This window comes from Sinocyclocheilus grahami, unplaced genomic scaffold (genome assembly GCF_001515645.1).
Source record: "Sinocyclocheilus grahami isolate Dianchi unplaced genomic scaffold, SAMN03320097.WGS_v1.1 scaffold1475.1, whole genome shotgun sequence".
NCBI lineage: Eukaryota > Metazoa > Chordata > Actinopteri > Cypriniformes > Cyprinidae > Sinocyclocheilus > Sinocyclocheilus grahami.
Window position 1 is genome coordinate 91401 of NW_015506654.1, and position 16541 is coordinate 107941.

Below are 16541 nucleotides of genomic sequence, written 5' to 3' on the forward strand. Positions count from 1 at the left end.
CCCCCCCAGTGAGAAAATGGTGTTGTGACAAACCTGTTTCCAGAAACGTCGAGCACGTGCAGCTCAGTAGCCTGTGAGAGCTCGGGAGGGATGCGCGCCAGACGGTTCTCTCTCACACACAGAACATTCAGACTGCAGCAGCCGCCGATCTGAGACGAATCACAAAAAAAAACATGAGCAAACTCCCCTGTGACCACTGCGAAGCGCTCCGGAAATCAGCACATTACCCCGTCACAAGAGAGCACGACATCAGCTCTGCCAGCATATGAATACTTGCAGGAAAATGACTGAGAAGACAGAGAGTGATGAACACAGCTGCACTAAACAGCAAGCAAACCTTTCCTAAATAAGCAGTTTCAGTGACAGTAAGCCAGCAGAGCTAAAATTAGAGTTAATGGGCAGCTAAAAGGCAATGAAAGCTCTCAAATGCAAAAGAGCAATGGAATCCTATGGAGCGAGTCACACCAGACGGCAACATTCGCCTGCTGACAAAGTGAGGTTTTCTCATCTGTGTGTTACTGCTTACATTTCAGCACAATGGTCAATAATAGTTCTTTTTCATCATTAAGAAAAGCTGGGAAAAATACTTGACTTCAAGCTGGAAGTTTAGAGGTGTAACTATCCATTTTATAAAATGCTAATGAAACATTATTAAACTGACCCCAGATAATTATTATTTTTTATTAGTTAAAAATAAGGCTGTACAATAAATCATATTTTAATAATTTCTGCTTCTCTTGATTAACTAAGGATAATCATCTGAAGTATTGGCCAGCTGGTTATTCATCCTGATTTTTATTATTTGGCATTTCTGTTACCTTGCATTGTTTACAAGCCTCCATAATAGTTCATGCACAGGAGTGCCAGATATCAAGAGTTTAAAAGGATATATTTCCTTCCCAGAGTTTTACTTACATTTTCCCAACCTGGCAACCACGCTGATGCACTGAAGACCAGCAAAAACATTCGATTATGATATTCTGCTCCAATGAATGTGTAATACAGCCAGTTTGTTCTCCTTCACAAGGCCAATGTGCTATTTGCTGTAACTAAATCTGCGAGGAAACCTTCTCAAATTACATACTGTAATAAATCTCGGCTATTTTGTTTGTGGTTGCTAAATAAATGCACCTACGCAAACTCAGTGCTACAATACGAAGTCTTTTTTACCGCTTCAACAGAAAAACATTACCATCATTTGGAATTACTGGAACTGATATTAGAAAACTTCACTGTTTTAACATCTGGTACAGTGGAGAGCAGACAGGAAGCACAATGGGACAGAGAAAGGAGGATGTGTTCAGGAAAGCACCACATGCCAATTCTCGAATTTGGGTCAGCTGAAGTGCATTTGCACTATATGTCGGAGCACTGCCCATTAGGCTATAATGTAATGAGTTGATGTTCTGTTGATGTGTGCTTACATGATAAAGCAATCATTTTGACTAAAAGAAATAGTGATCAATAATCGCGAATATAACTGATAATCATGATTATTTTGCTTAGTTTGTCATTACGTGCAGCCCTACACTCTGAGATTGCTTGACGATGAAATAATATGAGAACATGACATTTTGCTGGCTTTTGTGTTGTGTCCATTGAGTGAGGTCAGAGAAGTCACAGCTGAGCAAACGGTCTCAGAGAACAAGCTGCCTCATTCATACAAAGCCATTGTTTAAACAACACAATAACATTCCTCAAATCTCGCTCAGCTGTCACCAGCGCCCGTCCTCACCCCACACGCATGAAAGTATGGAAGAGAAAGAAAAAAAAAACCTTTAAGAATAGGAGATGAGGCTTTCTCAAGAACATAAGACACTTGAGGGCCGTTGAAGATGACAAGACACAGAGCAGTAACACAACAAGCTATGTGTTTGTCCGGGTGCACGTGCCATAGGCGACCCCATCCCGAGCACTGCAGTCATGCCACAAAAACACACAGCACTACAGTTTATGGGTAGACAAAGTCATGTGACGGTTGATGGCAGGGTGCCCCAGGCCAGTATGCCAATAACACTGACTGACCTAAGGTGCGGTTTCACTGAACTGAATCCGGCCTGGAACTGGATTTGCTGGTTAGGAAGTGTAAGGATTACCTTTCATTAGACCTATTACAGCGGCAGCAGGGCCACTATCGCATGAGTCAGCACATAAACCAAAGCACTCATGACAGACACGCTCACACAGGAGGGAGACTTACTCCAGCCAGCGCAAGTGTGAGCTATTGTGCCAAGCAAGAGAGAGTTTTAAAGATTTTGAGAGTTTTAACAATGGAGTCTTACTCTGAATGTGAACATCTTGATTTAGCAAAGTACTGTTCCTTAGAATTAGAGGTCTGTGCGGGACTGTTTTTTTTAGTCCCGCTCCCGCAAGGTTCTATTCCGCACCCGCTATGTATTCACTCTTTGTTCACCCGCTGTCCGCTTAGAATAATTTTCTTCCCGACCCGACCGTTCCCGCTAAATTTAGATTTCAATTTCCTCTACTGAAAGAAAGAGAGAGAGGCTGACAAATAAAAGTGTATTCTGCACAAAATTGTATGTTATTTTATTAGTTTTGTCAAGAGTAGTGAATTTATTGACTTTGACTTGAATTTACATGAATTATCTTAAGACACAAAATTAGTTTAATATTTTAAGCAACACCGTAGGAAAAAAAAAGTGTCAGAAAATAAAAATGTTGACAAAAATTGTATTTCTTATTTTTATTCGTCTTGTCAGGATACAATTCGTTTAACATTGACAACACAATAGGAAAAAAGTGTCGCAGAGAGAAAAAAAAAAAAAATGTAGGTTGTACAAAAATAGCCTATTAGCTATTTTTATTCGTCTTGTCAAAATACTAAATTCGTTTGACATTTTTCTGTTAAAGGGGTCATATGATGCGATTTCAATTTTTCCTTTCTCTTTGGAGTGTTACAAGCTCTTGGTGCATAAAGAAGATCTGTAAAGTTGCAAAGACTAAAGTCTCAAATCCAAAGAGATATTCTTTATAAAAGTTAAGAGTCAACCACGCCTACCTAAAACGGCTCGTTCTAACACGCCCCCACATATCTACCTCACTATGTGGGAAGATTTGCATAACGCCGCCCAAATGTTCACGCAAAGAAAGAAGGCGTAACTTTTATTCTCACTGTAGTATTGTTGCCGCCGCCATGTCGTGAAAACGCTGTGTGTTTCGTTGTGAAAGCGAAATTACTTTGTTTGGTCTTCCAAAAGAGGACTATATCCGCTTCGTCATGCCTGGAGCTGATCTGTGCAGGTCGCTGAGGAAATACATCAACTTAATGCTGTGGATCACCGGATTGGCTTTCACCGTGGACGAAGCGAAGTCCAGCCCGGGGTCATCACATGTGGTTGCCGCTCCTTCGTTGGATCCGCCGGCCCGCCTCTGCTCACTCTAGCCCGGCCTCTGCTCACGCTAGGCCGTCGTGTTTTTCGTTGTGAAAGCGAAACTACTTAGTTTGGTCTTCCAAAAGAGGACACAACTACAAATCAGTGGTTAAGTTGTATTTACAACACTGTTCCAGAACAGTTCAACCCAAATATCCAGATGTGTGCAGCACATTTTATGGAGGACTGTTTCCTGATCCTGGGAGAGTAGACTACAATGCCGGCTGTTCTGACTCACAGACTGTAAGTATGTTTTCATTTAAAGAATTTGCCACTGACGATTCAAACGCGAGTAGTACTTGTAGTTTGTAATTTCTCCGATCACAAATGCAGACATGGTTTTATGTTTACGCGGCGCGATGCAATGCAACGCGTAAAAAGACAGTATAAGTCATTATAATCAGTAATTATGTCCCCACTGGATGCAACAAATGCCTCGTTTGTAATGGGTTTTAATGTTTTTGTCTCGTCGCTCCGGCCGGACATGGCATCACAGTATGGTGAGGGGCGTAACATTTTCGTCACACGCTTGAGGTATTCGGCCAATCACAACGCACTGGATAAGCTGGCCAATCACAGCACACCTCGCTTTTTAGACCGATGAGCTTTGTAAAAATCTATGCGTTTCAGAAAGGCGGGGCATGGAGGACCAACAATAATGTACAGTATGTGGAAAATAATGTGTTTTTTTTTTTTACTTTAAACCGCATAAACACATTTCATTAAACCAAATACACAAAATAATGTTCTTTTTAGCAACATAATATGACCCCTTTAACACCGTAGGAAAAGTGTCACAGATAAAAGTAAATAAATACGACATCTTTCATTTAAAAGTATAGGCTAAGCAAAATATAAACAAAACCGAGTTGAACGTCCTTCAAGGACAGCGCATCCACACTTTGCTCCATCCTTATTCTGCTGTCACTCATCGACAGCCTGCCTGTTCTGTCTGAGGGCCGTATATTTACCACAGGTACAGCCTGCTCTGAGCTTCGTTATGCACATGCAAATATATGCACAGACCCCACAAATAAAACGCGTAACGCCAATAAGAATAAAGCGCAGATATGCTGTTCTAAAAGGACGTCGGGAACGGGTTATTGTTAGACTGCCCGCTCCCGTTCAAATTACACCAGAGTTACCGACCGCTACCGTGTTTTATTCGGGAATTTAATCACGCGGCGCAAAAAATGCATCCAGAATGCAGACCTCTACTTAGAAGTGCTGTGAGGATAAAGATACTGAACTGTAAATGCTAAAGGCTGCATGCTTAAGGCTGTTCAAACTGCACTTCATACCAATATCAAATATTTGATATGTAAGGAATAAGGATTACATTCTGGATTGCAATTTTGCAAGTGTTGATCTGTTTGATTAGACAGCATAGTTAATATCCAATATGACAGCAAGAGAAATCAGAGTAGCGTCAATGTGGAAAAATAGGTAAAAACCAGAAAATTATATACACCATGACACCCAACTAATGAGTCTCTGAGTCTCACAATGTAACTAATTGGACTTAATAAGGGGTAAGGTTTGGTTTGGGGTTAGGTTCAGGGTTAATACCTTGTTATTATAAGTACATCATACATGCATGTAAGTATAAGAATTTCAGTCACACTTAATTATTTTAAGGTCCAATTCTCACTATTAACAAACCATTAACTACGTCTTTTGCTTCAATAAACTCCTAATTTGCTGCTTATTAATAGTTAGTAGGGTAGTTGTTGGGTAGGATTAGTAGGATCCGAACTGACTGCACTGTATTTTATGTATAATCATTTTCTATTTTTAACTGTCTTAAATTCATTTAAAATAATTTTCTAAAAATTTTAATTCCTTGTTTTATTTTTGTGATTATTTTTTTATGATTATTTTACGTTCTTTTATGTAAAGCACTTTGAATTACCATTGTGTATGAAATGTGCTATATAAATAAACTTTCCTTGCCTTGGGATGTAGAATATGGTCATGCAGAATATGTGCTTTATAAGCACTAATAAACAGCCAATATGTTAATAATAGGCATGCTAATAAGCAACTAGTTAATAGTAAGAATTGGTCCCTACACTAAAGTGTTACCAGAATTTCTAAGTCTAAATTTAATGCATCAACTATTTTTCATCCAACTTTTTTCAGAAAAAAAAAAAAAACCCTTTATCTACAGTAATCGGTACAAACCCCCTCTGAACAAACGCAAAAGATTTCCCCCCAATAATCACTAATACACTTCATGGAAAGATGACAAAATATATATGTATTAAACATTCTTAATAAAAACAGAAATATATGTAATTATTAACTGTCAATTTTGTTTAAACAAAGAGTTGCAGAAATAAGCACACCTTTGATTAAATTGAACAAACTTGTAATATTCCTCTACTTAATACATACTCCATAACCATCCCACATTAAGTATACTGCTCTGACCCTCATGTTCATGACAAACGGTCACATCTATCCTGATTAACTAATGGAGAATGACCTCTTTAAACGCCCTGGTCTTAAAGGGAAAGTTCACCCAAAAATGAAAATTCTGTCATTAATTACTCAGCCTCATGTCGTTCCAAACCCATAAGACCTTCATTCATCTTCAGAACACAAATTAAGATATTGTGGAGAGTATCACCCACAAGCGTTGTGATACTCTCCACAATGGCGGTGCACCGCTGCAGACGGGATGAGGAGGAGAAGAATTGTTGAATAAAGTCGTTATTTTAGTTTTCTTTGCGCTTTAGTATTCTCGTAGCTTTGTAAAATTACGGTTGAACACCTGATGTCACATGGATTATTTTACCGATCTCCTTGCAACGTTTCTGGACCAGGGAACATTTCAGTTGTGTTGCAGTCTATGCAGGTTCAGAAAGCTCTCGGATTTCATCAAAAATATCTTAGTTTGTGTTCTGAAGATGAACGAAGGTCTTGTGGGTTTGGAACGACATGAGGGGGAGTAATTAATGACAATTTTCATTTTTGGGTGAACTATCCCTTTAATGGGCAGTCTTGCTCAACTTAAAAAAAAAATAGGTTTGAAAAAGGTTAAATGAGTTTATGGTGCTTTGGCTACAGTTCCAGTGTGGACAACAACCACGCATGTCACTTCTGCAGGCTGCATCTTACTTTGTGACAAACAGTCACTCTTTTCATAGCTTTTGCTGGCTCTGAGGCACTTGCTTGGTATTTTTCCTGCTCTTATCATGAAAGGAAAGCTTAAAGCGAAGGCCTGATTATTTCAAGGACCTTCTCACAAGTCCACTGTTTTTGAATTTCTGTTACTTTTGCTAAATTTTCACACTTAAAACAATGATTTGGTATCCCTCTTGTACCACTGTCCTCTTTTGGGCTAAGAAATAAGCAAATAAGTCTCCTGACAGTTATCTCCCAAGTGGTTCTATTGCCGTCAGCATAATTTTCAAGAAATTACTCCCCTTTTAAACATTTTGGTTGAACACACTCACCTATTGATTGAAATTTGTTTTATTTGGTAACTTTCAGGAAGGTGTCTTCATTTTTGCAACACAACATTACAACAATCAGTTTGATAAGAAAATCAAATTTTCCTGAATAATGTCGACGTGCTTCTTTGGTAATTGATCAAGCAGACTTAATGGAAAATTATGTCCCAGAAAAACCTTAATATGTCTGAATGAACATTAGATCTCCGAATATGTGTTAGGGTTAATCTAAGTAAAGAATAATAGCTGGATTTGTTAAGTTTCAGAGGGGGTGTACTCTATGCTGAGGATTTTTATACTAGAGTTTTAATACTAGACCACCACAAAACTATAAGTTCAGCATTGTGACATCACAGACAATCAGAATATATTTCAAATAGGCGCTGGATACTATTTTCCCAACATAAAGTACCTTTAGCAGCACTAGATACTGTTTCTGACATGCAACTCACTTCTTACCGCAGCTGTATTGTAATGATCTAACCATAACATTTCTTGTTTTTCATGCACAACAGTAACAAAAAGAGTCCTGCTCAAACATAAAAAAAATAAAAAAATAAAGATTATTTTGGAAAAAGCATGACACAATCTTCAAGGACTTGTTCTAGTCATAAACAACTCAAAGTCCTTCAATGAAGGTAGTCATTAAAAAAAAGGATACTGACTGACTTCTTAACTGAACGTACTGTAGGAGTAGTTCAGCATTTCAGCTGAAAAATACATGCAGGATGACCTTGAGCTAATACCACTCCACTCACCTAACGTTAATCCAAGTAATTAGCTAAATTAAACATAACTTCCATTCCTAATACTGTTAAACATAGTTTGACAACCTTGTGAACTTGTATGCAAAGTAATGTCTAAATATATAGTGTTCGGGTAAACTAGCAACAGCGAGAAAAACTAGTTCCAAGCATATCAGAACAGTTACTGAAAACAGAATTTGCCGTAGGCACCATTGTATTTACCGCATATGTACAGTAAACACACAGTCCCACCCATGGAGTGAAGTGTAAGCAAGATGTGTTAAAAGATAGTTTGCTACATGCTGCTGCCCTCAAGTCCCCCTGAGAGCTCCCCGTCTAAACTAGGAAGTCGAGTACAATTTGATGTGCATTCAAGTGACTTTGGGTCGAAGAAAAGGTACAGCTTGGCCAATCTGAGACCTTTTAACCCAATAAAATGAAGAGTAGGTAAAATATTTACATTAGGTGTGTAGTTCATGGGTTTCAAAATTCTCCTACTTCCACAGAGAATGATGGGAAATGTAGTTATGTCACCCAGGCCTGCCGCCTCATGAAATGTTCTGCTTTTTGAGTTGTGTTTCGTGAATAAGGCCCAATGACTAGGATGGCATACCTCTTTTGGTAAAGACGTTAGTCGATTCCTATCACAGTTGAAGTTGGACAGTTTCTTTAGTTTTCCAATACTTCTTGGCAAATTCTGAGAGAGAAAAAACACATTTGAAAATCACTTACATGTACTGTAAAAGAAAAAAAATGAGCAATAAGATGACCACATAAGATTACAACTCGACACTCCAAAAAACCGCTGGGTTGTTTCAAGCCATGTTTAGGTCAAATATGAACAAACCCAACCATTGGTTTAAATTACCCTAAATTCTAGATTAATCTTAAATCTAGATTAAAGGGTTAGTTCTCCCAAAAATGAAAATTAGCCCATAAATTACTCACCCTCAAGTCATCCTAGGTATATATATATATATGACTTCTTTCAGACGAATCCAGTCGGAGTTATATTAAAAATTGTCTTTGATCTTTCAAGCTGTTTAATGCCACTCAGTGGGTGTTGCATGCATTAGTCCAAAAGAAGTTAAATAAAAAGCACTCATCCATTAAAAAAAAAAGTCTCTCACACGGCTCCGGGGGGGTGAACAAAGGCCTCCTGTAGCGAATCGATGCGTTTTTGTAAGAAAAATATCCATATTCAAAACATAATAATCACTTTAATCTGTCTTGCGCTCACTGTTGTACACTGGAAGCAGTTCCTGGAGGATGACGTATGAGTCTTTGTTCCCCCCCTGGAGTCGTATGAGACACTTTTTTTATGGATGGGCGCTTTTTATTTAACTTATTTTTGACTGATGCACTGCAACACCCGCTGAGTGCCATGAAACAGCTTAAAAGATCAAAGACAATTTTTAATATAACTCCAACTGGATTCGTCTGAAAGAAGAAAGTCATATACACCTAGGATGACTTGAGGGTGAGTAATTTATGGGCTAATTTTCATTTTTGGGAGAACTAACCCTTTAATTTAAACCAATGGTTGGTTTTGTCCATATTTGACTCAAACATGGGGTGAAACAACCCAGCATTTTTTAGAGTGTAATAAGGAAGCAAACTTTTTTTTAAGGGCATAGATTTATGGGTTTATGGGGTTTATGAGGATTTATGGTCAGGGGGTATTCCAGAAAGCAGGTTATGTGGCATACCCGGGTATGTTTAAGAGTAAGCAAGCAGATAACCTCAGCTTTCGGTTCCAAAAATGGAGGTAACTATGTAAGTAGCCAAAGAAACTTCTTCTCTGAACATATCCTGCTCCGGAGTCTGTTTCAGGGTTAGTTTACTTTACGTGACCTACTGATGAGACTCCAGTGGGTGTGACAGATTACGCACAATATTATTACAATATATTTATATAATAAATTATATATATATATACACATATATTATGTTTACAAAAACTTTTATTTTGGATGTGATTAATCGCGATTAATTGTTTGACAGCACTAATATATACTATATATTACCCTACTAACTATTTACAGGTGCATCTCAATAAATTAGAATGTCGTGGAAAAGTTCATTTATTTCAGTAATTCAACTCAAATTGTGAAACTCGTGTATTAAATAAATTCAATGCACACAGACTGAAGTAGTTTAAGTCTTTGGTTCTTTTAATTGTGATGATTTTGGCTCACATTTAACAAAAACCCACCAATTCACTATCTCAACAAATTAGAATACTTCATAAGACCAATAAAAAAACATTTTTAGTGAATTGTTGGCCTTCTGGAAAGTATGTTCATTTACTGTACATGTACTCAATACTTGTTAGATTCTCTATGGGGTTCAGGTCCGGTGAGTTTGCTGGCCAGTCAAGCACACCAACACCATGGTCATTTAACCAACTTTTGGCGCTTTTGGCAGTGTGGGCAGGTGCCAAATCCTGCTGGAAAATGAAATCAGCATCTTCAAAAAGCTGGTCAGCAGAAGGAAGCACGAAGTGCTCCAAAATTTCTTGGTAAACGGGTGAAGTGACGTTGGTTTTCAAAAAACACAATGGACCAACAGCAGCAGATGACATTGCACCCCAAATCATCACAGACTGTGGAAACTTAACACTGGACTTCAAGCAACTTGGGCTATGAGCTTCTCCACCCTTCCTCCAGACAATTCAGAGTTTAACAATTTGAGTTGAATTACTGAAATAAATGAAGTTTTCCACGACATTCTAATTTATTGAGATGCACCTGTATATATATATATATAGTTATATGAAATGTAAATTTTAAAGCACTAATATTAGTAATATATAAGGTACTATTATATTTTTCTAACATTTATTATATGTATTTTATTGGCATAAATAATATTTATCTGTATAAATTATAAAACACTATTATGACAAAGTAATGTTAATTTTATTATATTATGTTTATTACATTTTATTATCATCTCACACATCAGGGATCTGCATTCACATTTCGTTATAGTTGCACCGCCTCTACTACCACGACTCCTAAAAAAAAAAAAAAAACTTTTCATTCCGCGCTCCCCCACAAAGCTCCCCCGGGATCCGCTCCCCCTCTTCCAACGAAGGGCTGCTATCAACGAGAGGAACGTCTGTACTTCCGCAACAGACAACAAAACTTTTTGGTTGTTAAAAAAGGTGCGCTCGTTCAAAACAGTTGCGTTCGATCCTTCGCTGGCTGTGCTGATTTAAATCTAGCGGTTCTGTTGTGTTTGTGTCGCAAGTTCAGTGACGCAGGTAGTGACGATTCTCTCCGGCCAATCAGTGATCAGCAAAGTTTACACGTCATGTTTTGGTAATGGTACGGTTCACTTCGAACCCCAACCGAGGTGGTACTAAAAAAAGTACCAGGTACCAGGTACTGTACTCAGTGGAAACCCCCCCAAAAGTGAGCCGTACCGTGCCGTACCACGCAGAGGAAAAGCACCACTAGTTACTATATCAACATTATATAGAGAAAAAAAGTGCACCAAAATTCAAAAGTCTTTTGACGATATCGCTGAACATTTATTTTACCATAGTAAAATTATATTTCTGGCTTAAGGACATTTTTCATCTCAGTTTTTATTACTCATTTAAAATTAGACAAATCTGCTATTATTTTAATCTCCAGTCTGATATTTATCAGTTTAAATAATTTTTTAATGCTTCGCTAACTATCAGAAGACAGTAACCAGTTTTAAATTCCAGTTGCGCAGAACCAACCAAGGTGCTATCTCAAAAACACACTCTGCAAAATATGGTAATTATCATTATCAAAAAATAAATAAATAAAAAGACATTGTGTCAATATTGCACACCCCTAAAATAACCAAGCATCTAGTCATCCTAGATTTTTTTTTTAATTATATTGTAGTTTGTATGGTTAATATTAATGTAATTGTGAGTAAACTAGGGTTTAACAAAAGGTAATTCGGCCCGCACAAGGGGACATTTTCTCCGATCCGGCCCTCAACCTTAAATGAGTTTGACACCCCTGATGTAGAGAGTTCATAGTCTCAGGTGCTGTAACTTACCACCAGCTGGTTTTCTGTCAGCACTAGTTCTGTCAGGCTTTCACAGTTGCCAATGCTCTCCGGGAGTTGGACTAATCGGTTTTGATCTGCTTTCAATATTGAAAGCAGTCTTAGTTTACCTAAAGGGAAAAAAAGGAAAAATTACAGTACGATTACTGCATAAAAACAAAGCCAAACATCACAGCTCACTACTGTGCTCTTTAAACATCAAGAGAACCCAACAAGAGTGGATAAGTAGGTTAACCACAACCAACAAACCGTTCTATTAATATAAGCTCTTTATTTTGCACACAAAAAAAACATGATAAAAGAAACAAGAAAAAAAGTTTTTGTCTCTCCCTTTTCCAAATTAAAAATCAAACTCCTCCATCACTATCATCTAATTTCTGCAGGTTATGAAGGACAACAACCACACAGAAGCACACATAAACAAACACACAGGCACTACAAATAGCAGCCAGGGTCCTAAACACTGACCTAAGCCCTCCGGCAGCACGCCTACGAGGTTCTGGGACACCAGGAGGTCAGTGAGGGAGAGGAGGCTTCCCATCTCCTCTGGGAGGTGCTCTAACTTGTTCTCCGATACATCCAGACATGTAAGGCTTCTCATACTCCCCAGTTCCTGAGGCAGAGAAAGCACACACACACATACATACACAAACACGCACAAGCACGCACGCACACACACACACGCACGCACGCACGCACACATGCACAAACACAAATATGTAAACATGCAAATGCAAACACAGGCACCCAACCACAAGCACACAAAAAAGCCTCTAGGATATTGAGGAAGTAGCTTTCAAGAGGAGATTGTGTTTAATTAATAAAAAATTATATTAAACATTACGTTACAATTAAGTGTAAAAATAATATAAAGGAGCAGTACACGCGTCTTATGAAGCAATACATGCTTACAAAATATCTGCAAAAGAAGATCCGACAGTCCGCTAGACAGACAGTTTTTGAAAAAGACATCAACAGGACATGTCAGAAATACTTTACCGGTGGTATTTCAGACAGCTGGTTTCCGTCCAGCCACAGGTCTTTCAGACTGACAAGACAGCCTATTGTCTCAGGCTGCAAGAAAACAAGTTTGACAGAGTTCAGACGGAGCAACGAGAACGCAGCAGGTGACTGTTACCGACGTGCGCAAGAATGCAGGCTAGCGCGAAACTGTCGTGAAATGGCATTCCGATGTAGCCTGCATACATTCAAACAGGGGTCCCATTCATGGAAACAAGGGTTTTAGACTTGGTCAAACGTCAGTACACTAAATCAACGCTTGAAAAACGTCCCAATGTTTCAATTAATGTGTGAATCTCAAGAGACCTGCCGAAAACATGTTTCACCCCAAAACGAAAAGGAAGAAAACAAATTTTATTTTGCATAAAGAAAACCAAATTTGAGCAACATTAAAGGATTTTCACTCAAAAATGAACATCATTTGCTTGTTCCAAACCTGCACGAGTGTCTTTCTTCTGCTGAACACACAAGAAGATATTCCAGTAACCAAACAGCTGATGGTCCCGATTGACTTCCACTGTATTTTCTTCCATACTACACTCTTAAGAAAAATGGTTCTAAACAGTACCAGAAAACAGTTCTTCGGCTTCAGCAGAACCCTTTTTAGTGCTAAATAGAACCTTTTTTATAGGGTTCAATATAGAAATGAATGAGAATTAGTTGACATGTAGTTGCAAAGTTACTTATAGTTAGTAGAATGTCTAAAGGGGACTATCAAAAAGAGTAACCTTATGTTTAAATAAATTTGTCATGAAAACTTATGACAGCTACGGTTTAAATGATCATATTTCAACAACGAATTATAGCAGAAATAATTATATCATTAGAAAGTAAATGTGCAAGTTAAATGTTTGTATACAACTTTGTATACAAATTTCTTTTATTGGAGTGTTGATTATTATATCTGAAAGTAAATAAGCAATTGAATGTAACAGTTTGGGCTCTGTAGTATATGTGTTTTTGTTGTTTTATCTATTCATTTTCAGTGAAAAGGAGAAATATGCATGTTAACTGTATGTCCTACTGAGTGCTGCAATTAAACTGTTAACAAAAAGTTGTGAAATGTTTGTGGGGGTTTTATTTGTTGCATAAAATGTAAATTTGCAGATAATCTTGATTTATTTTTTTTAGCCATAACAGTCAAAAATGAACACTGTGACATCCTTACTCCAAATGAACTCACAAATTTATGGTTTATTGAGGCCCAATATCTTTATGCAAAATAAACTTCTTCTTTTTTCCGTTTGACTTGATGTGATGAGGACATATCTTCATCATACTCTATTCAGCCTAATAATCAGACGAGGTTCCAGAGATGGCGTGACAGCTGACATATTCCAAGTCTTGTTGGGCAATTAAAGTCGTTATTATTGTTATTAGTCCATTTAAAGCGTGCAATGAAAATCTCAACACTTACCAAATTATACAGTTCATTGCTTCCTACATCCAGTTCTTCAAGTTTATGAAGTTGAGACAGAGACCTGATTGAAAAAAAAAATTAAATGAGATCAATTTGCTTTTGCCTTATGTACACACACACACACACACACACACACACACATACACACATACACACACATATACACACACAGCATTGTGAGGTGCACACTTACTCTGGCAAATAAGTCAGCAAGTTCTCTCGGAGTTCCAGTGATACCAAGTTACAGAGGCTAGATAAAAGACAGGAACAATGCACAATCTTAAGTATATGCGTAAATGTAAACAATTAAACATTTGAGCAGTAGATTATTTTGTCCTGATGAGTTTTCTGAATTTCATTTGCATTATAGGACCACTATACATATTGTCATTAAGAGAGGTGTTATCAATATTTTAAGAATAACATTTACAACACAAAGCTTCTTCCAAGTCCACATAAAGACCATTAAAGGATATCAAGATGCAACTAACAGCAACCAACAAAGTAATAACGTCTCAACCATAAGCACACATTGGACTAATTAAGACTTTAAGGCCTGGTTTCATAGAGAGGGCTTAGGTTAAACCAGGATTAGGCAATAGGTCAATTAGGACATTTAAGGAGTTTTTATAAACGTGCCTTGAAAAAAAAAAAACATTACTGGTGTGCATCTTGAGACAAAAACAAAGGCACTGACATTTTAAGATCAGTCAGTGCACGTTTCTTTCAGTTGAAACAGCTCAGACTTACATTTCAGTCTGGGATTAGGCTTAAGCCTTGTCTTTGAAACCGGGGGTAAATGTTTTTGAAATAAGTCTCTTATGCTCACAAAAGGCTGCATTTGATCAAAAATACAAGTAATATTGTTATTATAATGTGAAATACCGGTACACCTTCTTCGATAACGATATAAAAAATGTTCGATATAGTGCACGATATAGGCACGTGCTATGAGTGACGCAGACAGCTCACACAAACACGAACACATGCTGAATATTAGTCGAATTTAAAATAAACATTTGCATTTGAATGTTAGGTGTGCGTCAGGGAGCGTCATCAGTGGCGCACGAGATGCGTTGATAATGACGTAAGTGACCTTGTTGCATTTTAATGTTTCGTTAGTCTAGCCCACGAGACGCGCCGCTGCTGTGTTATGCATTCAAAATATTAGAGAAATATAGAATCTCAATGTGGAGAAGATCTTGATTAGGTGAAAACCAAAGCCAAGCCATTCACACAGATGCATAATTAACACATTTTTAGACCGACAAATATGACTGCTGCACTCGCGTCTCACACAAGAGATGTAGCCATGCAAAGTTAAAACACGTCGCAAATTTGTGGAGGTTTATTCCTTTTCACTGCGTCTCATATGTTTTTAAATGCAATCTGTGTGATGGGCGATTCGGCTCTTTGTATTAAGCAATGCATAAATACATGATGTTGTTTTGTTCGTAATTGTTTATGCAATTTATGAAATTATATTTGATTTATACGAGTTAATTTAGATGTAATGCAGGTTTTTTTAATAGACATTTATTTCCTTGCGTTGACAATTTAAATGTGCTGCATTACTTTGCTCATTGCGCCCTCCTGTGGCCTCGGGAAATGAGACAAAAGTTTCCTTAAGACCTATTTAATCTGCATATAAAACATTAGAAATTAGATATTTGTTTAATTTGTATTTTGTGCTTGACTGAATATTTGTTGTTTGTCTCAATAAACTGGGTTAATTTAAAAATACAGTGGTTAAATTTAAAAAATAAAAATTCTATTGCTCTTTGTTTTACAAAAGGTTATAAAAAAATGCCAATAATTATCGATACCGAATGATATGAAACATTATATCGTTGATGAATTTTTTAGCTATATCGCCCAGCCCTAGAAATATCTATTTCTACTTGAATATTGTAAAACGTAATTGATTGCTGTGATCAAAGCTGAATTTTCAGCATCATTACTCCAGTCTTCAGTGTCACACAATTTTTCAGAAATCATTCTAAGATGCTGATTTGCTGCTCAAGAAACATTTCTGATTATTATCAGTGTTGAAAACAGTTGTACTGACGAATATTTTTATGGAAACCAAGATACGCTACCATTCAAAAGTTGAGTCGGAAGCAAATTCCTCACAGAAATGTCAACTCGTTTTCTGTTCAAAATTAATGTGCACTGAGATAAGGTTCATCTATCCGCTGACAGCGAAGAGAAGCACACTTAAAGGGGTCATATGATGCGATTTCGAGTTTTCCTTTCTCTTTGGAGTGTTACAAGCTGATTGTGCATAGATAGGATCCCTGAAGTTGCAAAGACTAAAGTCTCAAAACCAAAGAGATATTCTTTATCAAAGTTAAGACTCTGCCACGCCCCCCTAAAACGGCTCGTTCTAACACGCCCCCACATATCTACCTCACTATGTGGAAATATTTGCATAATGCCGCCCAAATGT

General features: G+C 37.5%; 1 protein-coding gene across 1 annotated transcript in view; it reads right to left on the reverse strand.

Annotated features, from left to right (window-relative positions):
* The window catches only part of LOC107570557 (leucine-rich repeat-containing protein 1), a 55565-nt gene that overhangs the window by 9366 nt on the left and 29658 nt on the right, over positions 1-16541 (reverse strand). Inside the window, exons 5-11 of the mRNA XM_016256791.1 lie at positions 14286-14342; positions 14090-14153; positions 12652-12726; positions 12121-12265; positions 11644-11762; positions 8210-8293; positions 34-149 (exon numbers count right to left, since the gene is read on the reverse strand). Of these exons, the coding sequence (XP_016112277.1) occupies positions 34-149; positions 8210-8293; positions 11644-11762; positions 12121-12265; positions 12652-12726; positions 14090-14153; positions 14286-14342 (660 nt within the window). The remainder of the gene's footprint in view (positions 1-33; positions 150-8209; positions 8294-11643; positions 11763-12120; positions 12266-12651; positions 12727-14089; positions 14154-14285; positions 14343-16541) is intronic.